The sequence below is a fragment of the Lacerta agilis genome, chromosome 10, assembly GCF_009819535.1.
Source record: "Lacerta agilis isolate rLacAgi1 chromosome 10, rLacAgi1.pri, whole genome shotgun sequence".
In the NCBI taxonomy this organism is placed as follows: domain Eukaryota; kingdom Metazoa; phylum Chordata; class Lepidosauria; order Squamata; family Lacertidae; genus Lacerta; species Lacerta agilis.
In genome coordinates, this window is record NC_046321.1 from 44,522,540 (window position 1) to 44,548,689 (window position 26,150).

Below are 26,150 nucleotides of genomic sequence, written 5' to 3' on the forward strand. Positions count from 1 at the left end.
CTCTACGCTAGCAAACATGTTACAGCTTTTCCGTCACCTGTTGATTTAGCAAAGAGAAGACTCAATTTATATGTGCTTTTAAAATCCCAAACTGGCAGATTATACATACTCAAACTGAACATGATAACAAACTCAAAAATATTCCTTCACAATTAGTTAAGAGAGATACTTTTTCAAGAGGTAATCACACTGTTCCCTGTCTCTTTTTTGTACTTTGTAAGAGACATCTGCTCACAATGAAAGACAGCAGGAAACAATTTCATAGGATCATAAACGAGGTACTGTGCATTCAGGTGACTTAAGGAGAAGCCCAATCTCCTTGACAAAAATGAAGTGGGGTTTTTCCAAGACCAGTTCCTCTAGCAACATTCACAAGTAAACAGGCAAGGACAGCATTTGAAGCAATTGCATTGCGTCAATGTGCTCACCACAATATGCAGCCGTCATTATTTCACACGGGGGAAAGTTCTGGTGTTACTCCAAATGTTAAGACCACTTGTAACGTTACCAAAAGAAATATACTTTCTATTATATACATTATGTACATATTTACATGCTTTTATTAAATACTGAGGGGAATGCCAAGTTCAGAAAACTCTTTCAATGGATAAATGCTCTTTCTGTGCAAATTCAGATTGTGTCATGGTAATGTCCAGCTAAATACAATCCACATTCCTTGGGCCACCATCCATCGTCAAAGCACCAAACCTAAACAAAAAAGCACAATCATAGCATTTAATGCTGTTTCTGGCACACAGTATTGAGTGATCGTGCTGCAGTGCAATGGAATGAACTCATTCTGTTGATTTCTATGGGATCAGAGTTCAACTGACTTAGCTGGATCGAGCCCACTGGCTTGAATTGAATGAGTCTTTAAGTCGCACCACAAGGAGTGCATCTGGAAGTACACAAGGAGTTAAAAAATGGTAAAGGACCCCTGGATGGTTAAGTCCAGTCAAAGGCGACTATGAGGTTGCAGCGCTTATCTCGCTTTCAGACCGAGGGAGCCGGTGTTTGTCCACAGACGGCTTTCCAGGTCATGTGGCCAGCCAGCATGACTAAACTGCTTCTTGCGCAACGGTACACTGTGACGCAAACCAGAGTGCACGGAAACGCCGTTTACCTTCCTGCCACAGCAGTACCTATTTATCTACTCACACTGGCGTGCTTTCGAACTGCTAGGTTGGGCAAGAGCCAGAACAGAGCAACAGACACTCACCCCGTCGTGGGGATTTGAACCGCTGACCTTCCGATCGGCAAGCCCAAGAGGCTCAGTGGTTTAGACCACAGTGCCACCTGCGTCCCTTTCACCACAAGGAGTGCATCTGTGTGAGTACAGTGGAATGGTCCACTGTGTCGGTCATTCCCAACTAACTGACTCTCTCTTTCCTGGTGGGATGCCAATTACATGGGAAACACTCAAGCGACCAGCGCCTCTGCACAGAATTCACACGTGCGCCTCTGCAGTGTGGGAAAGCAACATGCAGAAGTGGCTCCTTTGCGTCTGGTTGCACACAAGATGCCACATTGAAGCATGGATCTCTTGCAAGCCGTGGGCCAACCCTCTTCACGTGCACAAGAAATTCTCAAAAGAGATGCACAGCTGCTTGTTCACCAAATATGCTTGCTGCCAAACAAAGTTCCTTAAAAACACTCACTTACCTTTCCAAAAGGTGATTATTCTCGGCTAATTCTTTAACGACACCTTCCATTTCTTCTTTCAGTTTCTTCATACTGAAAGTTTAAAAGAAAGAAAGAAAAGGAATGCACCATCACATGCTTAATTCTCAGTTAAAAACCTTTATAAAACTACTGGCTATTTCTTTAATGTAATGAAACTGGAAGTGAAATAGATTTTCTAAAAGACACGCAAACTGTGTATAATGACTATTTAAAGAGGATATCTAAAGAGCAACTTTCAGCGCAGCCCACTGAATACTAGGCTCTTCCAGGGCTCCAAATCACATGAGGAGCCTACATGCAGGGAGGATAAAAACAAATGATTTTTAATTTTTAAAAATAATAATAAAAAATTGATTTTTTTAAAAAAATTAATTGGATTTTTAAAATAAAATGCTTTTGGTGGTGGTGGTGGGGAATCTTTCTAAAATAGTTTTCTATTTAAGTTACATTATAGTCCAAAGGCTATTCACCAGGAAATAAGGATTTGGTTTAAGTTTTTAATGTGTGCTAAAACTCAGTCTTAAGGGTTTTTTTAAAAAAAAATATTGTTTAACCACATCAGTTAATAAACATGGATATATATGCTACAATGTTGTTGCTATTAAGGAAATGATTATTTTTCACCTTCCAATAAAGTACAGCAGAAAAGTTGTCCAAATATAAAGTTAACCTCACAATAATTTCGTAATTATAAAAATAATAATCTTAACAAAAGTAGTTCTGTGAAAAGCAGGTTAAAAAGCATTGCATTCACCAAGGTGAGAAATTCTTACCCAAGAGTCATTTCTACCAAAGTGTTTGAACTTGGATAAACTGGATTAATTGTATGTTTGATCCCACCGGAAGCCGCAAACATCTTATGGGGCAAATTTTCTTGTAACTGTAATAAAATACACAAAGCCATGTTAATAAGAAAAAGCAGAGACATATTTCTAATAAATATTCACAGGATTCAAGGGATGATATTTGGTACCCAAGAGTTGAAAAGAGCATGTTCTCTTGCTCCAAGAGACTTAAGAAGGCCAACTGCGCCTCCCCCTTCGCCCCACCTTCACTAACTGCGCTGCCCTGACAGCACTGCTGGACCCTCATTAGTCAATTCCTGAAGTCTGTAGTTGCGTAACTCTATTTAGTAAGTTTTCCAGATGTACAGTAAGTTCAATGTTGTGTGGCAAGGTCCCGAACCCTCCCGGGAAGTGAAATAAAGACACATGAAACAGTATTTTAGGTTAATGGGCGAAAAAGGTCACAACTTTATTGGTTACAGAATGTGAGTGGTATTGGCTTAGGCCAGGTAGCCCGCCCAAACTTAGCCCTCCAGGTGTTTTGGGACTACAACTCCCATCATCCCTAGCTAACAGGACCAGTGGTCAGGGATTATGGGAATTGTAGTCGCAAAACATCTGGAGGGCCGAGTTTGGGGATGCCTGGCTTAGGCACTGGAAACCACATGACTATATCCGACTCCTGCCTGTCTGCAGGAGTCTTGGAAGGGTTAACCACCAGTAGGGGGAGTCCTGCTGGTGCACATCAACTAAAAACTCCCCCAGGGTCACAGCTAGGGGTCGTGCCATGGCCCTAGCGCCACCCCCACTCCCCCGGTCTGGGGCTTTTGACAGGGACCATGCCCCTCGGATTCCTTTGACGGAATACCCTTGAAATAGGAGGGGTAGGTGATGGCCACTACCTCCCCTCACCTTCAACCTAATACTCCAATGCCTAACTGCCAAACCTTACAAACTTGTGACGAATTGCTACGAGGTAGGCGAAAAACCAAATGGCCGGTGACAATTTGCCAGGTGGAAAAAATTCCTACCAGGCCCCTGTTAAAAAACAGTCAACCAACCAAAGTCCATAACAAGGTCAGGAGATAAAGAGACTAACCTAAAGGGGGGGGGGGGAGAACTGTCCAAGCAGGGAGAAAAGGAACATGTCCTCGGTCGTGGGCAGTTTAAATAGCCCATGCCATGCCCCCAGACTGTCTGGATTGGACAGCCTTGGGTTGACATGGTGAAGGACCAACCAATGGCGCAGGGGCTATCCCGCCCCATGTGCATGGGTACGGGAAACGGCTTTAACAAAACAGAATTTATGAAACTGTGAAGACGGCACTAAAACGGAGTTATATTAGCTGGCTATCTAAACTGGGAAGGTATTTAGGCACAAATATAACATCTAATAATGATTATCTATACAATGTTAATTTCCCTCTTGTTCTCGAAGCTTTTTTTTTTTTTAGAGATCTAAAGAACTGGCAAGCTTTGGGCATTCTTGTTATCAAAGAGAGTGAATTGTCCTGGATTCTGTGGCAAATAAATCCTGTCTAGATTTTTAATGCTCTCAGTCAAATGCAGACTTTCAAGAACTGGTGGACTTGATAAAAAACAACAACAATGCCCTTTTGGAAAGAGATCTTGTATGTTAGGGATGGGAGGCCTGTGGCCCTAGAGCCTAATTTCAATGAACTCCAAGCAATCTGTCCACAGATGATCAAAGCTGGCAGCAGAAATTTCTTGGTAAATCTGGAAAGGAGTCAATCTTTTCTAAATTTAAATGTTTATGATAATTGTTCTCTTCCTTAATACATTTCTCACAGTAAGACAACCACTGAGCTCTAGTAATTTTATATTGCAATCCTATGCACACTTATCTGGGAGCAAGCTCCACTGTACTCCATAGGTCTTATTTCTGAATAAGCATGCACAGGATTACAGTGTTAATGGAGCAGTGTTGGGACACCCTGTGTGTGCAGTAAAATTTAAGGGAAAAATCTGTGCAGGTTATTACGAATTTCTGCAAAGCACTTATTCCTCTTTTGACTATCCCTCTTGAAAATACTGATACGGTATACAGTCGTACCTTGGAAGTCAAACGGAATCCATTCCAGAAGTCCGTTCGACTTCCAAAATGTTTGGAAACCAAAGTGTGGCTTCCGATTGGCTGCAGGAAGCTCCTGCAGCCAATCGGAAGCCACGGAAGCCCCATCAGACTTTTGGCTTCCAAAAATAGTTTGCAAACAGGAACAGTCACTTTCAGGTTTGCGGCGTTCGGGAGCCAAAACGTTCGAGAACTAAACTGTTCGTAAACTAAGGTACGACTGTAATTAAGGAGAACACTTACTTCATTTACATAGTCCTGATATTTGGACACCTCTTCTTCAATATCGAAGCAGAGTTTTCTGAGATTCATTAGCTGTTTTCTTAAAAGAAGCATCTTCCTGAAAAGGAAAACCGGTTTTAAAATCATGTTTTTGTGTCAATATGCCTTGCTCTTGTACAGAGAGTCCAATGATACACAAAACGAAGGATCTTGCCTCATCCAGTCCTCTGCCTTGTCTAAGAAAACTTCGTACTTGGTGACGCATTCTTCCTTGAACAAGGTCATGGCTTTTGTAGCGTGTAGAAAAAGCTTCTGCCTGCAGCACAGAAATAAGAACCATACTGTCATATCGCTCCCAAATATTCCATTCCTCTAACAACCCCAGGCCTTAAAAATGCATACAGTATCTCTGCACACCGAAGAGAGACAACGTGGTAGAAAGCGTACGCAGTAGAGTACACAATTCAAAGTGCTGGTGCTGACCTTTAAAGCCCTAAACGGCCTCAGCCCAGTATACCTGAAGGAGCGTCTCCACCCCCATCATTCAGCCCGGACACTGAGATCCAGCACCGAGGGCCTTCTGTCGGTTCCCTCACTGCGAGAAGCAAAACTACAGGGAACCAGGCAGAGGGCCTTCTCAGTAGTGGTGCCCGTCCTGTGGAACGCCCTCCCACCAGATGTCAAAGAAACAAACAAATATCTGACTTTTAGAAGACATCTGAAGGCAGCCCTGTTTAGGGAAATTTTTAATGTTTCATGTTTTATCGTGTTTTTAGTATTCTGTTGGGAGCCGCCCAGAGTGGCTGGGGAAACCCAGCCAGAGGAACGGGGTATGTATGTATGTATGTATGTATGTATAAATATATAAATATTACAGTAGAGGAATCCCACATATAGAAAATCACACATTGGTTTGTTATTTTGTGTCCACTGGTGTGGACCCAAAATATTTACAGATATATTTTTTTAAAAAAGACTTACTTGTCGAATTTGTGGATTTGTTCCTCGTTATATGGAAGTCCTAAAGAAAATAAATAAATAAAATGAAATTGGATAGCAAAAGTAATGCTCAGGGGGTCGTGAAGCTTTTCGGGTCCAAGGGCACACATGCAAACTAGAGAAGCTGTCTGCATGTGGACACAAGTACCCCAATGAATCCTACTGCCTACAGAAGAATGATTATTTCAAGCCAAACATCAGTGGGGGGGGGGGGAGGGAAGGAGACCCAATGAGAACCAGGGAGGACTTGCATGGGAAGTTGGGAACAAATGAGCCTCAGGGCAGCACAATGGCAGATCTCTACTCGCTGTTTGAAACACAAACTGATTTTATAATCAATGACCCCCATCAATTCAAATACAGTCGTACCTTGGATCCTGAACGCCTTGCGAGTCAAACGTTTTGGCTTCCGAACGCCGCAAACCCAGAAGTGAGTGTTCCGGTTTGCAAACATTGTTTGGAATCCGAATGTCCAATGGGGCTTCCGCGGCTTCTGATTGGCTACAGGAGCTTCCTGCAGCCAATCAGAAGCAGGGCTTTGGTTTCTGAACGCTTTGGAAGTCAAACAGACATCCGGGATGGATTCCGTTCGACTGCCCACATATACTTAGCCATGATCATTTTAACTTGGAACATTATTATTACCAGTGCTTTTTTCTAAAAAAAATAATGTTTAAGGGTACTCTCATTTTCCTATTCATATTGAAATACTGCCCCTCAACGAGGCCAAACTTAGATTCACGAAATGTTTAGGGGTATGCGTCCCCCTGCGACCCCCCAGGAACAAAGCACTGGTTATTACTATTATTTATTATTACTGTTATTTTAATTTATTACCCACCCTTCACCCTAAGCCTAAGGTATGACAATTTAAAATAAATGCAACATTAAAAACAGTTTACAACCACAACTTACAGTCACAAAAAATAGGGCGGGTCTTAAAAATATATACCTCAAGTGGTAAAGAGGTAAATCTCCAGTACCTCATAACTAAACTCAACTAAATATGAACTAAAATTACTTACGGCGTTCTGCTTTGTCTTTTTTGAACTGATAATAAATTTCTGTAATGGAACTCAGTAGTACTTGCAACCTTTCTGGGCTACGAGAGAAAAAGTAAAGATATAAATCAGGGGTCAGCAACCTTTTCCAGCCGTGGGCCGGTCCACCGTCCCTCAGAGCATGTGCTGGGCGCGACTAGATTTTGAAAAAAAAAAAAAAATGAACGAATTCCTATGCCCCCACAAATAACCCAGAGATGCATTTTAAATAAAAGCACACATTCCACTCATGTAAAAACACCAGGCAGGCCCTACAAATAACCCAGAGATGCATTTTAAATAAAAGGACACATTCTACTCATGTAAAAACATGCTGATTCCAGACCGTCCGTGGGCCGGGTTGAGAAGGCAGTTGGGCCTGATCTGGTCCCCAGGCCTTAGGTTGGTGACACCTGATATAAATCATTTAACACATGCCAGTATGTATGAACTTGAAAACGAAACACAGTAAGAACTTTACATGGAAATGTCACTCACTTTCTGTCTTTCGGGTGCGTGCCTTCCTGGTTGGTCCAGCCATCAGACAGCAGGCCATTCGGACAGAGTTTGCTTTTGATATCCTGAAGACTGCTCTCTATTGTTCCCCGCGAACTTGAAAGCTGAACGAATGCAAGAAATTCAGCTTTACCCAGCAAAAATTTGCCGAAAGCTGAGTTTTGGAACATATATAGAAATAAACCTTTTTATCTTTTATACATGTAAGATAAAAGACTGTTTATGTATGCAACAACTGCGGCAAGAATTCTTTTAGCCCCAAAATGGAAACAACAAGAAGTACCAACGAAATAAGAGTGGCAGATGAAGATGATGGACTTTGCAGAACTGGCAAGGCTGACAGGAAAAATCTGAAACCAGCATGATCAAGTATTCCAAAAGGATTGGAGTAAATTTATATGATATTTGAAAGATTATTGTAAGCAATTAACATCACTAGCAGGGTTGTCTGAAGACTTGTAATGAGAAATTTTCTACCTTTGTTTATTTAAATTTTGAGTCATTTTGTAATGAGTGCAATTAGAATTGGAAAACGTACAGAATGCAATGATATAAAGGTTAATTTTGAAAGCCATGAGGCGGGAGGGAAGGAAGTCGATGGGCTCTAAAGAGCCAGGGCAGTAAAGTGGATAATGATGATGTGAATGTATATAATTAAATGGAAAATAAATTTTAAAAAAATTATACACACACCCACACCCTGGTTACTTTAGAATAGCTGAAAATGTCTCAATGACAGAAAATTGGCCAGAAACCTGGAACACCTCATAATAGCAGCAAGCCAAGCCACATTTCCTAGAATTTACAGACGTCCACCTTAACATGTACTTTAACTATCTTTGCATTGGAGGAAAGAGAGACTTTCTACTGGCTGCCAAGAATCTGTGCTTACAGACAACATCCCTACATTGCTGTCACTGTAAATATACACAAAACACCACTGACACAGAAAGAGAAAGTCATCTACATTGAAAGAGATCTTTTTATTTTTGCTTTTAGGGTGTGCGATAAAGTTTTCTGGAATATTTCACTAGCACATTAATGCTCAACACCTGTATTGGTTTGATCTCCCTGCAGTGCTGTTGTGAAACTGCTTCAGCACCACATTTTGGGGACGTGCATGGTCACATGTGAAAAAAGCACGGCTAGCTATTTTCCCCACAAGAATTCTGCCGTATGCCACTTCTACACGCACATACATGCATAAATATCAAGACAGAAATTTGAGTGATTTCCACACGACTGTTCACATCTTTCCACATCCAAATTGGAAATAAATAAAACATACACTAAATAGATCCATATGAAGAAAATACCATAAGCTAATGAACACACTCAACAAACATGCTAAAAAAAAAAATTAACTGATTTTCCTTTACAGGAAAATACTAAACATACCAGGAATTTTCAAGAAACCTTATTTCAAGTACTATAATGCTGCAATGTTAATATGCTTACCCGTAACAGCTTGGAGTGTATGTCTGAAATTTCATCCACTTCTGATGGTGCCAGGTTGATCTGCAGCAAATTTTGATATCTGTTCGCCAGAAGACAAGACACACAAAGTCAACTTACAATGGCCTACAAGTCTGTTTAGCATGATCAATTAATTGTTAAAAAAAACAAAACCCAAAAAACCTATTTGGTGATATGCCAAAATAAAATAAAAATAATTATTCTGGGTTCAACAGAATAGTACATCCACAAATACCTGAAATAGGGAGACCTGGATATACAATTGAGCACTAAATGTGCATGGAGATATTTCCGTAGACCTTAAAATCAGTTTTGCTGAAGGCTAGGTACAAGTACCAGTAGTTTATGTAGTTATCCTGCATTTTAGGATTAACAAAAATTATTTTATTTATGTTTTATATTTATACCCCACCTTTCTTCCAAGGAGCTCAAGCTGGCATACATGCTTTGAATCCCTACAACAACCTTGCGAGGTAGATTAGATTAAGAAACTGTCCAAAGTCAGCCAGTGAGCTTCCTGGAAGGGTGGAGGTATCCTGTAGCAAAAGGGATTTGGATTGCAATGCCATTGTTCAACAAGACTAATAGACTGGATATTGTCCAATGACATGATAAATGCAGACCTTCCCGGCATGCAGCATTCGTTCTTAAAAAAAAAAGAGCATTTATATACTCACATTTTCCCAGCCTTTTCTATGTTTCTGTTGCAAAATTCCAGCTTGATAACCACCTCTGTCTTTTTGTGAAACGTTTCGCTGTAATCCTCTTTGATTATTTCGCTAGAAAGAACACCGACTGTGTTAGCACAGATATGAAAAACACCAGATATGCTAGCCGCCTGCTACAATAGAAAATGCCTGCTCTGTATAAAAACTGACACACTCCCACCAGCCCATGGAAAATAAACATGCATTGTTCAACTTCTTGTTGGTTGTCTTAACTGTTTTTACATGTTATTACAGTGGTACGTTTCGAACGCCGAAAACCTGGAAGTAAATGCTTCCGTTTTCGAAGGCACCTCGGAAGTCAAACGGCTTCCGCTGGGTTTTTTCCAACTTTCTCTATTAAATTTGCAGGCCGCCCTTTGCGCCTCAGTTTTCAAATGTTTTGGAAGTCCAACGGTCTTCCAGAATGGATTACATTTGAAAACCGAGGTGCCACTGTATATTGTAAATCACTTCAGTATGCCTCATGGGAAATGATTCATAAATGAAATAAGTGATAAGTAATGAACATCAACTTCCTCCTGAAAAGGTACTATATTCCAAGAACAGGTAGTGACCATTTTAGGCGCGATTGCCGACCTGCAGGTCCTTTTGGACCCAGAAGAGGGCAGAATGGAGACAGAATGGGGAATAATGGGGCAGGGCGTGGTCTGCTAGTACGCAGGGGAGCCGGGAATGGAACCTCCATGCAAAATGGCAGCTGCCTGTAAACAAAGGCCACAATTCTAAGTACTAAGCGATAGTCCTCTTCTGAGTAAACCAGCTTAGAACTCCAGCATCCTGCATACAAGAATTGCATTCGTAGATGGAATTTGATGATTAACAGAAACTTAAGTTAATAGTTTACTGCAAGGAACAGGAAAGCCTGTCACGCTGTAACTATGCAGCACCAAAGGATATAATTCTATTACAGCTTAGATTTGTCTATAGCTGAATGTGCATGGCAGTTGTTGGGCAGAGATCTCTCTGGGGCTTTCCACCTTTGTAACTGGTACTTGGAATATCTGGGGTCAGTAAGTGCCGGAGAAATTATTCACTCTGCCCGATGAAGCACCACTCACATTAACCATCTGATTCCCTTCCGCATCAGTTCCTGGTAAAGCAGTAATGCACGGGCAACTCTGCAGGCGTAACAAACAACTCCTGTAACCGCCTGGAAGACCAAAAAATGGTGTGAGCAGCATACACTATAATAATAATAATAATAATAATAATAATAATAATAATAATAATAATAAAAATTATTATTATTTATATCCCGCTCATCTGGCTGGGTCTCCCCGGCCACTCTGGGCGGCTTCCAACAAATATTAAAATACAATACAAAGTCACAGATTAAAAACTTCCCTAAACAGGGCTGCCTTCACGTATTTTCTAAATGACAGGTAGTTGTTTATTTCTTTGACATCTGATGGGAGGGCATTCCACAGGGCGGGCGCCACTACCGAGAAGGCCTTCTGCCTGGTTCCCTGTAGCTTTGCTTCTTGCAGTGAGGGAACCTCCAGAAGGCCCTCGGTGCTGGATCTCAGTGTCTGGGCTGAACGGTGGGGGTGGAAACACTACAGTTTGTCACAAGCAAACAGACTGTGATGAGTAAAAGAAGCATATTTTTAGGAAGCTAAATCATGAAAAGGTTGTACGTCAAGGCAGGTAGGAATACTGAGCAACACACTTATCACCAAGACAGAATTAAAGGTTGAGGTTTCTAAACTTTAGTGTTTCTAAAGTTAGTGTTACAGTTTGGACTTCCTAGAAATCTGTGAGGTGCAAAAGGAGCACATACACTTGGGGATATTGGGCTGGGACAAAGGGTAACAAAGGCAGCAAGGAACTCAAGATACTACCTGGTAGGCATGATACTGTATATTAAAGTTGGGGTAGAATATTTGGGCTGAAGGGGAGACTCCATCTATAACAGGTGCTTATCGGGTGTTCTGCCATATCCAAGTTCAGTACCAATACATGCATTTCCCTTCGAGGCAATAGTCCCGTGACACAATTATGAAGAGATACTCACTTTTGCCATGCTTGCATCAGTATCTAAGTCATAACGTTGATGGACCTTAGGAAGCAGAACTGCAACAGAAGTATTAAAAAAAAGGAAATAGTACTCAAACAAATTCTAAATATAAAAGAAAAATTATGATTAGGATTGCTTTAGTTCTTAAATTTCTATTCATAGAATCATAGAGTTGGAAGAGACCACAAGAGCCATCCAAGTCCAACCCCCTGCAAAGCAGGAAACACCATCAAAGCATTCTTGACAGATGGCTGTCAAGCCACTGCTTAAAGACCTCCAAAGAAGGAGACTCCACCACACTCCTTGGCAGCAATTCCACCCTTCCTCACATGGTTTTCCAGGATAACAAACCGATTACTTGCTCACAGTTTTTTAAAAAAGCAACTTATTTGGTCACATAGAGGGCTGATGTCTAAAACAACTCCCACGTGAGGATCCAACAAAGTAACGTGTTAATAATAATAACAACAACAACAACAACAACAACAACAAAATCAAGTAATAACAATTCAGTTCAAGTAAGTTAGCCATTAAAAAAACAAGGAAAAAAACCAAGAGACTCCATCATACTTTCTTCATAGAGTAATCCTACGATGTTCACAGCCTCCCTGTTCACTATGATTATGGGATTTTCTTCAGTGGTTCTGGGGAAAGATTGTGCCAATCTGCTGGGCTCTAGGACTAAACGCCGGCCTTCATATATCAGTTCTTGATTAATTGAAGCTATTTTTGTCTGTTTGTAGACCAAATCATGAAACATGGCAGCACTGTTTAAAAAGAAAAAAGAAAAACGTTTTAAAAATGGTTCCTAATGCAGTAATGTAGACAAGAGTGAAGGAGAAAGAATCCAGAATTAATAAGCAAACCTGTTCTATTCAGAGGTAACCTGATCCTATCAGTTTGAAATGTCACGCAAGAATAAAGATATGAAAATGCTGGAATACTTACTTATTATGGATGTGAATATAAATTTTGTGTGCAGTCATTTGTTGCAGAGAGAAAACATGAATAATTATTCGGTGGAGTATATCGCTCGTCTCTGCAAAAAACTGATCAAATCCCCAGCATTTCTCTTGATCTGCTTCAAGAATATTTGCAAGAACAGGTGTGAGTAGTACTTGCAAGCCCCTAAAATAGAAAAATAAACACATTTGTTTTTAATTCTGAGGAAGGACGACATTCCTTCTTTTCCTTCTGCCCACTCTTGAATCTGCCGATTTTTGAGTATAGCAGCACTGCCAACAGCATAAAACTCTCTAGGCTGCCTTGCCTAGAAACCAACTGGTCAATGATTACTCATATCCTCTATGAAGCAAGGAAGACATTACCCACTGAGATATTTCCTCAACGCTTGCTGGGTAAAGATCATCTAATTAATCTTTTTTTTTTACAGTGCGAAATTAGTGGTGGGACAGTTGGTGGCAACAAGAGAGACATTTGCTGAACCCATACCCATCACGCTATGTTATATTGCAGGATTCATGCAGGAAATGCATTTGCACCTATATTGCAACAGAATATTCTTCACATGGGTACATCATTTCTGGATTTTCTCATAGTAATTTAATGGGAGGGGGTGAGCAATGTATTGCAGAATATGCAGTGGCAACCCAAAGGCAGAAAAAGAAAAGGAAACCCACCAGCAGATTCAAATGTGAAAACCAACTATAGTTCTAAAGCAGCAAACCTTAGGGCACTTATTTGAAAGCCAGTTCTATTGAAATTCATGGGTTTAGCTTCCAAATAAAACTCTGCATGGACCATATATTTTGCTTTCCTGGTTAAGTGTTGCAACTAAATAGCTGAACCATGGATGAGGATGGGCCACAAGCCAGGATGTGAAACTATGGTTTGCAAGCCACAGTTTGTGCTGATTTAAGCATTGCATCCGTACCTTACAAGGCATAGATGGTTACAACTGTTTTCCCAGCTCCTAAGCTAGCATAAGAGACTTCAGCTGTACAAACGGAACCTTGGCTTCACTAGTTAGGATCTAAAGCAATGAACCATGGTTACTGCCAGACATATCTATATTGAGTCTAACCATGCTCCAAGTTGGGGCAGTGATATATCATCAACAACTGAAGCATAATGAACAAAAAGCCCCAAAACCTTGGGTTTCCAAGAAGTTGTTTCTTAGCATTCTTGGCAGCAACATAAAAGAGGGATTTGGTATCAGAATCATGAAGTTGAAAAGAGTTATTGGAGGTGACCTAGTCCAAACCCCTTGCTCAGTGATAGCATCTTCTTTGAGACTTCTTAGGGTAGTGATAAAGCGGGATATCAAATCCAAACTCCTCCTCTTCTTCTTCCTGACATCTATGTTTCACCTACACCAATTTGTCTGAGCAATAATATTCAAGTTTTAATCATAATACCTTTCTAAGTAACAACCTTGGGCAATACAATAGCATGTGTGGGAAAGCAAACGTTTTATAAGCACAAAAATAGTTTCCAATGCCAACACAAATGAAGTGAAATACGTCTGATATTAGCTAAGGAAAGCAGAGGGAGAAAATACACTCAGCATTCAGTTACTTAAGTGAGTCAGCAATTTGATGGACTTACTTTGAAAGACTGCAGGAAACAGGCATATCACGACTCCATTCAATGGGGCCATTTTCTGCTTTTTGTACTCCAGATATTGCACCGGAAGGCTTTCCAGTTATAATTTTATACCTTTGGGATATTAAAAGGGAAAGTGCAGTCATTTGAAAACATAAGATTTTCTTTAAAAGCTTAATCATAATCTTAATAGGAATTATCTGTTTGCGACCTTGGACCAGATTACTGCTCAGGGATAGGCTACACTGTGTTAATAGGCAAATTACCAACGCACAAGAGTTTTCTAGAATCTTCTCTCGGGAATGTGAAGTAACTTGTGTTGTATAAAGATTTGAGACAAATTTATATGGGCGGGGGGGGGGGGATAGAACATTCCTCCAGAACCAGAACTATTAAATAGTTATTAGAAACAGCAATCAATTGTTAGCATTTTTTAAAAAAATGATACATGGTTATTGGACTAGAGGTATAGTATCTGTGTAAAACAAACAGAAGTGTTTCATTAAAAAATTGTGGATGAAGAAAGCTTGTGTATTTCCTGAGAAATTTTTGCAAGGTCCTTCTTCCTCAGGCAGTCCCCAATGACACCTCCCTCACTTTTCCACAGAGCCCTAACCCTTTGGAGCAGCTTATTGGGTGGGACATAAGGAAGGAAGACTCGGCAAGAAAAGCATACCGGTACTCCAGCAGGAGCATCTCTTAAGCCGAGTTCCCCTAAGCAGAACTCTGGATCCAATCCATTGGCTTGCTTTCTCTAACTTGATAAAGCGAGTTGGAACTCAAAGCAGATCAATTCGCAGGTATGGCTAATGATTTACCATATTCTCTCTCGTACTAAAAGACACGATAATGTGTAATTCAGTGGCATGACTACTGCATAAATGTCACTCCCAGATTCTGAATGACAGCCACTACTGATGTGAAAATCCTGCATGAGTTCAGGGCTTTAAATTATATTAAGATTGCCACGTGAGTTGCTGCAACGAGTGACACTTTTTGGAAGTTTTAACCTGGAAGCTGAATGTATGGGTTGGATTTAGGGGCGAGGGGAAGGCCCAACGCACAAGTTGGTGGAAGATTCTTACGTGACAAAAGAGAACTGAAATCCTTGGTGTGCTTATGTTTGCAACAAGGTCTAATATAGCATCTCAGGAGACACACTTGTGCTATGTCCATGTTTTACAAAGTCTCCTGCTGGCTCTTCTGAAACAGTCTGCAGTACAGCACCAAGCCAGGAATAACTTCCACTTGGGATGCTACTAAGTGGATCTGCCCCAAGTTGCCTTCTTTTAATTGACGGCCACAACTTTGTTAACAAGGTAAGAATAGTACCGTGAGAGCTGTTCAGCAGTGGAATTTGCTACCAAGGAGTGTGGTGGAGTCTCCTTCTTTGGAGGTCTTTAAGCAGAGGCTTGACAGCCATCTGTCAGGAATGCTTTGATGGTGTTTCCTGCTTGGCAGGGGGTTGGACTGGATGGCCCTTGTGAACTCTTCCAACTCTATGATTCTATGGTTCTAATATAAGGAGAGCTTGCCTGCTGGATCAGGCCAATGGCCTATTTAGTCCAGCATCCTGTTCTCACAGTGGCCAACCAGATGCCTGTGGAAAATTGACAAGCAGGGCTGAAGCACAAGAGCACTCTTTATGTTGCCCATGTGGCTTCTACCAAGTTATTTCCTACAGGGTGTTAACACATATATTCCAAACACAGTTCTCATGCTTTGATGAAGATGCCAAATCAAATCTGCTCTCAACACAACTAGAATAAAAACACCCAGTTCTACATGCTTGTAAAAAAGCAAAGTAATTTGACAATAATTTAACAAATTCACTACAGCTGGTAAAGAATGAGGAAGTGGCAGGGCGTGTAACCCAGTACATGCAACCTCAAATCACACAAGAAAATCCATTTAAACTGCATTTGGTATTATTTCCTCAACTCTTACCTATTTATTATTTTATTTTAATTTGATAGCACAATTTGTGGATAGAGCATTTCCTCTAAATTACCTACATCACTTCCTTGTTTCTACGAGGCCCTTCAAAAGGTCGAAAGGGTAAACTTCCAGTTGCAGCGTGGTAAAATGTCACCCCTATGCTCCACAAATCAACTGTTGCCCCGTATTTCTTCTGATGTTCTTTTCTCAATACTGCTCGTTCGTACATATCAGGATGCTAAAAGAGTTAGGGACAAAGAGAAGCAATACTAGAATAAATTGTTTCATCAACAAGCGGCACAACGTACGGCATGTCCAAACTTTCCATAAAGGTCGAAACTACCCTTGAATGTGCCTTTGAAGGATAGTCATGTGCGCCATGGACGAAACTGGCCTCTGCCCCTCTTTCGTTCCTTCCCTCATCCGATGCGCACTCTCATCTCCATCACAATATGTTGCTGATCAATGAATTCACAACTCAGATTCTGCTAGTAGCCATGCAGGCTGTTGCTACGATGTTTGCCCCAAGTATCAACAGATTACACAAGTAAGGCTAAGAAGAAAAATTTTTTGTGTAGGTTTACCAGGTATTCTTCTGTACCGTAGAGGGAGACAAATTGTTCATCATCATCCAGCTCCCTAGCAGCCCCGAAATCTGTCAGTTTATAAACAGATTGACCATCTTCACCTATAACCCGCATGATATTGCCTGGCTTGATGTCACGGTGCACTATTCCATTCTCACGAAGATGGTTCATGCCAGCCACTTAAATGAAAGGGAAAATGAAGAGAAATATATATATGTGTAAATTTTAAAAGACAGTTATATTTTTATTGGATTTATTCCTCTAAATCTGTATTTATAAGCACTGAAAGAAAACATGCAAATATCATGGCTGAAATTCTAAATGAGCTTCCACTGAAAGGAGCATTCCACTGAGCAGAGTTCCACATTCACCATTCGCTTCCCAGAAGCAGCAGGGAGGAGAGAGTGATTTTTACTGATTTCCTTCCCACCTTTGCCCTGCAGTCCATTGAAAATCTGCCCCGTAAGGTTGGGGAAAACTCGGGAACAGCATGCAAGGTGGCACATGGGGAAAGAGAAATTAGCAAAAAATACCACCCTACTCCTCCTTTCCAGTGAGAGATTCTGCTGCATCACAGTTCCCTACATGAATGGAAGGAGTCCTGCTTAGGGCTTCCAAGGAAATAACCAGCAATTTTGAATAGGGCACAGAATCAGACTGAAAGCCAATGAAACAATTGCACCAATTGAATCACAGGATCCTGACAGCTGGCTCTAGTCAATATTCCAATTATTTGGACCAGCTGAAGATTCCAAACAGGGATCAAAGGGAGCTCCACGCAGAATGCACTGCAGTAGCCCAGTCGTGATGTAACTAAGATATGTTTCACTGGGGTCCGGTCTGTTTCATGAGCACTCTTGGAGGACCACTTCCTGTTAGCTTATCCACTCCACAGTCTAATAGATGGGAGTGGCATGCATACACTTAACAGCAAAAGTTACCCCTGTGTAGCTTAGTACACCTGCATGCGTCAAAACCAGACTTAAATGAGATTGCATCCATCCTATGGTTCCATTATCTGCATGCAAACACGTTCAAATTAGGCTAAGCATTCGAAGACAGTGCCATAAACAAAGTAAGCCCAATATGTGACATTAAAGTACATAAGGAAACAACTTCCACATACCAACATCTCTCAATACAATTAAGAATTCTGCTTCTGGCAACCCATAGGCATTAGCTGGTTCTTCTAAAACTGTATATAAACTGCCACATGGGCAAAATTCCATAACAAGGACTTTATGTCTAGAGGTTGTCTAGAAAAGAAAAACAGAAAGGTTTGCAAGTTAACATGCAACAAGTCCCAGTGCCAGAAAGATAGCAAAAAAGCTTCACTGCCAAAAAGCTTAGCCAGATCCACAGTTAGTCAAGAAGAAAGGTGTAATTTAGAACTTACGGTCTTTAAAAATCAAAGAGAGAAGAAATGGAAAATTGCTAACAAAGATTTTTGTCCATTCTTTTCTCCACCACTCATAAGTTCAGCCTTTTCGGCTGCCCAGAATATACTTGATTCCCCTTAGAAAGCAAATGATACTATGCACATTTTTTGGACATTTTTCTGAAATTGATGTTAGTTATTGCCATCAGATATTAGGAATGATGAGCAATTCCAAGAAGGAAAGCTTCAAGGATGAATTCCTTTATGCGTGTCTGCCACACCATTATTTGGACTGAAAACAATTCTATTCTGTATTGAATGCAGTCGTTAAGGGAAGACTCTTAAAAAAAGAAGGGCCATTATTAAAAATCAAACAGATGTTTCATAATTATATACAGTGGTACCTCGCAAGACGAATGCCTCGCACAACGAAAAACTCGCTAGACGAAAGGGTTTTGCAATTTTTTAGTTGACTCGCAAGACGAATTTCTCTATGGTCGTGCTTCGCAAGACGAAAATTTCAATGCATTCCTATGGGAATTAAATTCCTATGCATTCCTATGGTTGTGCTTCGCAAGACGAATTTTTCACAATATGAAATGACTCGCGGAACGAATTAATTTCGTCTTGCGAGGCACCACTGTACATCATATGCAATATTGCAAAGCAACCTGTTCTAAGGCACATTCATAAATGTTCAAAAACATATCAGAAATCATACACTGTCCCCATGAACCTCAAATCAAAGAAAAGGCATTCTGATCACTGGAACCCAAAATAAAGTAATAAAACAATGTTCAGTAAGCTACCAGAGCAATAGTGTTGTTTTTTTAAAAAATACCTCTTCTTCTATGGCAAATAATTTGACAATGTTCTTGTGATTCAATTTCTTCAACACTTCAAACTCTCTCATCTGAACATCCACGGGACGAAGGAAGCTGAAGTTATTGAACACTTTTACGGCATACAAGTCTCCTGTTTTCTGTAAAGCAAATAGAGAGTATTTAAAAAAAAAATTAAAAGCATTTCAACACAATTGACTTGGGGATAAAAACCTTGTTCACTACAAAACTATAAAAATATACTATGCATATGAATAATTTTAAAAAAACCTCAACACAGTGGGGTTTACTTCTGAATAAACATGGATGTGAGTTTGCTTTAAAAATAATGTGTGTTCTGGGGGTGGGGGCTTACACTTTGGGTTGTATCCAACAAACTCAATACACACATGGAACAATTTCTGTGGCCACAATGGAATTTCTGCTCTCCTTCCTCCGGAGGATTGGGCAAAAACCCAGAGAAGATTGGGGTGGGGGGCATGTGGGAAGGGGAAAAGAGAGAAAGAAGTGGGGAAGGGAAGTTTGGTTGTGCTTGCTTTTAAATTATGACAGATGACAGAAAACTTTAAAATGCATGTGTTGAATCCAAGGGTGAATAAAATTCCCACTTGCAGAATGTGAAAAGGGTATAATAAGACCCTCTTAGTCATGCCTCCTGTATTTCCAATGATTTGCACTGCTCATTGTATATTCATTTCATAAAATACAAGAAGAAACCCATTCCATTTAATTTTACAATGACAACAGAGACTACTTTAAAATCGTATAAAAGCCTTTCCAGCAGACAGCTAGAACTTCTGTCTCGATACAAACCTTGTGTCGTCCGCGAAAAACATTTGCAGTAGCTCCTTGTCCCAGAATGTCCGAGAGAAGCCAGAGATAATTCGAAGTGCTTTGCATTTTTGCTCCTGATTGGGCAATTCTTGTTTGATCTGAATAGGGAAATAGATACTCTGGAATTAATCGCCACAGTGCATGTGACAGTAGACGAAAGTTTCATGTCTTATTCAAAACCTAAGGGAAGCACCCTAGGAAGATTAGCCTGATTAGTTTCAGAAATTCCTTTTCACTGATATCCTGGAAACCACAAGACAAACCTATTATTGGAAATGGAGTTTGATATAACAGAACTCTATGTGTTGTTTTCAGTCCCCATAGAATTTTTATCATTTTCTAAATTTGTTTTCAAAAATAGTCAAGTTGTTCACATTTAAGAGTAAAGTCTGCAAAAAGATGATACAACTGTACAAGTGACCATGGAAATTATGTTACCAATGGGATCCACAATCCAAAACATTATCACAACATTGCTTCACAATATCAGCTTGTGAAAGTAACTGCCCATGTAAAATTCAAAGCAAGACTACATTCATATTAACTCCAATCTGATCATTTCTTCTGCTTCTTTCCCAGCTTAATTCATTTTCTATGATATATTCACAACTGGCCTTCGGTGCTGCTCCTCCTTTTATTTCTATCTCTTTTGATTTTCTTTTCCAGCTTTCTGTCCATTTTGTCTTATATGCACCAAGACCAGCACACCTATTATTTGCAAGGTGTCAAGTAGCAGATTGGGATGCTGCTTATAGAGATTTAACGCTTGCAGAAACCTATCAAAAGTGAGAATGGAGACAAGGCAATTCCAGCATGAATCCCTCTCCCTGAATTAAGAAACACACCAGAGAATTGGCAGTGGTTCTCCTTGCTTGCTGAAGCTAGCTAATCTAACAGTCACAGCCCAACCATCTCTGAAAGTCTTACGAATACGGTAAGGTAAAGGTAAAGGGACCCCTGACCATCAGGTCCAGTCGTGTCCGACTCTGGGGTTGCGGCGCTCATCTCGCTCTATAGGCCGAGGGAGCCGGCGTTTGTCCGCAGACAGCTTCCAGGTCATGTGGCCAGCATGACAAAGCCGCTTCTGGCGAACCAGAGCAGCACATGGAAACGCCGTTTACCTTCCCGCTGGAGCGGTCCCTATTTATCTACTTGCACTTTGACGTGCTTTCGAACTGCTAGGTGGGCAGGAGCTGGGACCGAGCAACGGGAGCTCACCCCGTGGCAGGGATTCGAACCGCCGACCTTCTGATCAGCAAGCCCTAGGCTCTGTGGTTTAACCCACAGCGCCACCTGGGTCCCCACGAATACGGTAGTTACCACTGAATCAGCAATTGAGATAAGTTTAGGAGAAGAGCAGCAAAGCAGAGACTGAAGGAAAAAAAAATCTACCTATAGCTGGGTAAACTGGCTTGCTTTCTCCCCTCCAAGTTTATTTAATTCAAGTCAGTTAGTTGAAGTGTGAGCTAACATTTACCCTGAGTAATAAACCTTATGTTTTCTTTATCCCTTCAACCAAAGGTTTTACAAGACTATTTCTTTCTGCAAGCATGCCGCGATATATTTACCAAACTCCAACAGGGAAAAGAGGTGCAACATTCATAACTTTGATTGATTGCGATTTCTATTATCCGGTAAAAGTTGCCACAGACTTCTCGGCCCTTTCTAGATCTAAAGCTTTGCATGCAATCTCCTGCTGGAGAAAGGCAGGCCTTGGCCTTGCATCCATCTGCCTCTAGCAATGCAGCTTGCAGGTTTCTTTTTTAAAAAGCATTTACAGAGCTTCATAAATCCAAAAAGGTTTTCCCCCCCTTCTTATATGGCTTCAATTTGAAATAGCTTAGGAGCAATTGTGGTTCATTATGATACTCCTCCTCCTCCTCCTCCTTTTTAAAATGTATTTTATTGATTTTCAAGATGCACTTCCTTCTTCATCAAAGTTGCCATAATAGAAGGGTTAGCATACTGTTACTATAAATAATCACCACTATAATACTGCCCACTTGCAAAGAACTTTACAATCTATATGGTGAAATTCTATGCAGATGTGCTCAGAAGCATGCCCCTTGACATCATAGATTCAGCTTGGTATCCAAGTTAAGAGTATCAGACCATTGCTGAATACACACTGTACTTTCAAAGCACACTTTTTCCTTCAAAGAATTTCCAGCTGACAAGTTGCAATCTACCAACCTAGCCTACATCACAAGTGTTAGACAAATCTCTCCCAGGGATCGTTCCCAGAGGGATTCAAATTTCTCTTTGAAAGAAGGAGTCTACACCATAATCAAGCATAAGAAGATTTATTGTTGGTTGACACAGTACTGTGGGCAAAGAACTCCCCCCCCCCAGCTCATGCTGGAAAAAGGGGGATTGTGCATTCCAGCTCACATCACAGATAATTTATAATCCTACCCTAAGACCACTTGAATAGCCCTACTATGATTCCTATTGGTTAAGAAATTGCCGTTTACAGGCTTCCCAATCTTCCTACATCATGTTTGCTCCTATAACAGGTACTCTCAACAATAACATATATCCCATGTCCATTCAAATTAGCAGGTTTTTTACAATAGGGGTGTGTTTTATAATATTCATGAAGCATTTGAGCATGCGTACTAGAGCTTAAACTATCACCTGCTATTTCTCCTTGTTATCTCGGATCACCTCTGAACTATAAATCTATCCCTCTTTCAAGGCTAACAATCTACTTCTAACACATTCTTTACTTAAGGAAAGAATAAGGAATAAAGAATAATTTATTGGCCAAGTATCAATCATACTTGGAATTTTGCTTCGACTACATTGCAATGTAAAGAAAAACGTACCGTACCTCATACAAACACTATTCCCCTCACTATACAACAGCACAGCAAAGGAACCCCATACCACCAACTGACCTCCCTTCCGCACACAACTACAAATTCAACAGTTTGATGGCACAAGGGAAAAAACTATTCCTGTGCCTAGACGTTTTTGTGTAGAGTCCTGTAACGACGTCCGGATGGAAGTAAATCAAACAGGTAATGACCAGGATGCGAAGGGTCTGCGACAATTCTCTCTGCTCTTTTCCTGACTCGAGCAGCATAAAGTGTCTCTATTGGAGGCAAACTAACACCAATTACCCTCTCTGCAGTTCTTACTGCTCGTTGGAGCCTTTTCTTATCCAGCTTAGAGGCTGTGCCATACCAGGCAATAATACAATTACAGAGAACCATTTCAATGGTACCTCTGTAAAACATGCTGATAAACAGTTCTGCAAAGTGGCCCTCCTTGGGGCTCCTCTGAACCTCTTTGTTCACAGAATCGGTCTTAAGGCAGGCATGGTCATCCTCACCATACCTTCCCTAAGAATAATACTCATTTTCATTCATTTATCCCACAACAAGGAAGATAAAATAGGGCTTGGTGAGCACACAGTGTATGTTACCTTGAGCTCCTCGAAGGAAAGATGAGAAAGAAATTTCACATAAACATGCATGCATGTATACATATGTACATTATCGCAGCCTTATTCTTCCTTCCCCATTCTGTAGCCAGCTAATGAAGCAAAGCCATCATATTTACCTTTTCATGGAACAGAAGCTAATTCTCATGACTACCCAATGAGCCTATCAGCACAATCATACGTATATTTATTTTGAACCCCAGGTGAATTCACATGTGGCTTACTCTCAAGTAAGGAGAAACAGGATTTAAGTCTTTGATACCAGCCCCCTGACACCAGTGTGTGTGGGAACCTGTATCACTCCAGCTGTTTTGTGATTTTATATTGCGAATTTACATTGTGAACCACCCTGAGACCTGTGGGTATAGGCCAGTATACAAATTTAATAAATAATTATGACAACAACAACAACTCTCATCAATGCCAGGCAATGATCTGGAACAATGGGAGTTAAGAGTCCTGCAACACCAGGTTCTAGATTATTTCATTAAGATATACAAAAGAAAAGTTAACACTGAGTGGCCTAAGTCTATTTGTGAGAGGGTGAAAGCTGAATCTAAGGCAACAAATCCGTCATGGAACTATGTAACGCTGGCCACAGATCTGCAGATCACCCAATGCTCCACAGCTGAGCCCATAAACGATATTTACTGCCAAAATGTTATGACTGCACTCGGGCAACAGGAAACTTCCGCTTCCATGCGCAATGAGCGAAAGCCGCTTCTCTGTACACAAGTTCTCCAATTAGAAATATGCAAATCACCCAACCCCTCACAGTTGAGCCTATGGGGGGGGATCTCCACTGTCAAATATTATGTTTGCATTCCAGGAAACAGAAAACCTTCCTGCTGATTGATCCACAGCGAACACAGCGATCCTGTTATAAATGTGTGAATACACCCTAGTAAGTGCTAGGTCAGGAGGGGCAGGAGAACAATATTTGGGGTGCTCAGTTAAGAGCTGGAAGAAGGGATCACGGAACTGTAGAGTTGGAAGGGGTCCCAAGGGTCATCTAGCCCAACCCCCTGCGATGCAGGAATAATTCTTGCCCAACGTGGGGCTCGAACCCAACGCCCAAAGATGAAGAGTCTGATGCTCTACCGATTGAGCTACAATGTGACACACCTGCCATCTAAAGAAAATGTCAGCGGGGTGGCGGGTGGAGGAGAACAAGAGGAAGGATGCAGCAGCGCCACCAAGTCCCCGATTAGTCAAGGAGGGCCGGCTAGATGCCCAACAGAGGCTCCTGGATCTTTTTGACATGCACACACGTCGGGCCTCGCCTCGCTCCTCGGTGGGCACGTCGAGAAGACTGCGCAGCTCAAGGGGGGCTAAATGTTTGGAAGGCAAACGAGCAAAGACGCCGGGCAGCTGCAACAAGGGAAAGGCTCAGGATTCGAACCCCGCTCCCGGGTCGCTCTTCGGTGCGCGGGGTCGCCTCTGTTTTGATGCGCCCCTCTCCGGAGGGTTGCGCCAGAGCAGGGCAGTGCCGGGAAATCCCCGCTCCCGTCGGGCCTGCAGAGAGGCTGGCCGAAGCCTCCTCCTCCTCCCCTTCGTCACTCGCTCGCCTGGGCGAAAACGAAACCCAGGCAGCCACGTTCCCCGTTGGCTTCCCTGCGCGCGCCCCTCCCCACCCGCGCCGGGGGTTGCGTCGCCTTACCTGGGTGCCTTCGACCGGCCCCTTCCGACGGCGAGCGCGGGAAGCAGACCCCCGGCAGAAGCCCCGCTCCTCGCAATCGGCGCGGCCCGCCGAGCAGCCTCCCTGGTCCGGTTTCCCCTCGCCTGCTTCCGGCTTCCTGACGCTTCGGAGGCGGGGCAGCTCCGTGCGAAAGGACCCGGGCGAGGCGGGAAGGTCCCGGGGCTCACGCGCCTGCCTGCCTGCTGACGGGCGAGGCAGGAAGCACGTTTACTCGGGAGTAAGGCCCGCCGTGGACAGTCAGGGGGCGATTCCCTTGGTGGAAATAGGACAGGCCCAAACGGCTCAATGGGAGGCGGAGACATTTTCACAAATGTTGTGCTGGAGAAGGCTCCCGGCGGTGCCTCCTGGGGTCAGCCAACTTGAATTTAAAAAATGGGGTGGGGGCAGCCCTGCACAATCTTTTAAAAAATTTTATTAATACTTTTCAGATTTATATATTTCACTGATTTTTACCATCATTTTGACATTTCCAAACTTGACTTCCTCCCCCCTCTTTCTGTGGTTCCTTACATTTATTTTTAATATCTTCTGCATATCCAAAATAACTTAATTTTTCTCATTTATTCATCTTATTGAAATATATACTCTTATGAAGCTGCAGGTTATTAGTGTTTCTGCCAATGTTATTATATTGTTTGTAATTTATCTGTAAATATTCAATAAAGAGTTTCCGTTCTTTTACAAAAAAAATTTTATGTTGATTTCTTATTCTTCCGGCAAGTTTCGCGATTTCTGCATATTCCTTAAGTTTTTGTATCCATTCTTCCTTTGTACAACCAATCACATGGTGCACACACACTATTTGAATGGCAATGCCCATCCATTTGGTGCCCCCCCAGCCCCCTCAAATATATATATTTTTTTGGGGGGGGGGGAGGAGTGAAGGGACCTCAGCCCCAAGGAGTTGGCTCCTGTGCTCTCAGCTTAACCTACCTCATAGGGTTGTTGTGAGGAAAAAGGGGGCCTCATGGATGCTGTGCTGAATTCCTTGGAGGCTTAAGGGCAGGAGATAACTCAAGATAGACAATGAGGTGCAGGGTTCTTACCAAAACAATGTCTCATACAGATACACCTGCAAGTTAGGCCTGCAGTTGCCATAGCTTGAAGAAGTTCGTATCTTCTAAGGTGCTACTGGAAGGATTTTAATTTTTTTGCAGGGCACAGTTCAAATTGGAATTGTGCCTAACGGAGAAATGGAAAGGGCTGGCCAGGGTGGAAGGACATAAAGTGCAGGTGTTGTGAGTGAGCTTTGCAAAGACCAGATATATAGTTGGATGCAAGAGATATGCATTCCAAACAAC

At 41.7% G+C, this 26,150-nt stretch overlaps 1 protein-coding gene across 2 annotated transcripts; it reads right to left on the reverse strand.

The window, feature by feature from the left end:
* Window positions 1-203: 203 nt before the first annotated feature.
* On the reverse strand, window positions 204-24,926 carry TBK1 (TANK binding kinase 1). 2 transcript variants are annotated; one of them, XM_033161980.1, is made up of 21 exons: window positions 24,811-24,926; window positions 19,682-19,800; window positions 18,868-19,008; window positions 17,775-17,904; window positions 16,646-16,827; window positions 16,139-16,299; window positions 14,127-14,237; window positions 12,507-12,686; window positions 12,129-12,325; window positions 11,556-11,614; window positions 10,600-10,691; window positions 9,491-9,592; window positions 8,796-8,874; window positions 7,320-7,441; window positions 6,807-6,883; window positions 5,764-5,803; window positions 4,997-5,098; window positions 4,804-4,900; window positions 2,457-2,563; window positions 1,663-1,734; window positions 204-708 (listed from the first exon to the last, which is right to left on the reverse strand). In XM_033161980.1, exons 2-21 carry the CDS (start codon window positions 19,766-19,768, stop codon window positions 657-659), a joined length of 2,190 nt encoding a protein of 729 aa, XP_033017871.1. In that variant the 5' UTR covers window positions 19,769-19,800; window positions 24,811-24,926; the 3' UTR covers window positions 204-656. The 2 variants fall into 2 exon arrangements, with proteins under 2 accessions (XP_033017871.1, XP_033017872.1); XM_033161981.1 differs by lacking the exon at window positions 24,811-24,926 and adding an exon at window positions 20,996-21,003.
* Window positions 24,927-26,150: the final 1,224 nt, after the last annotated feature.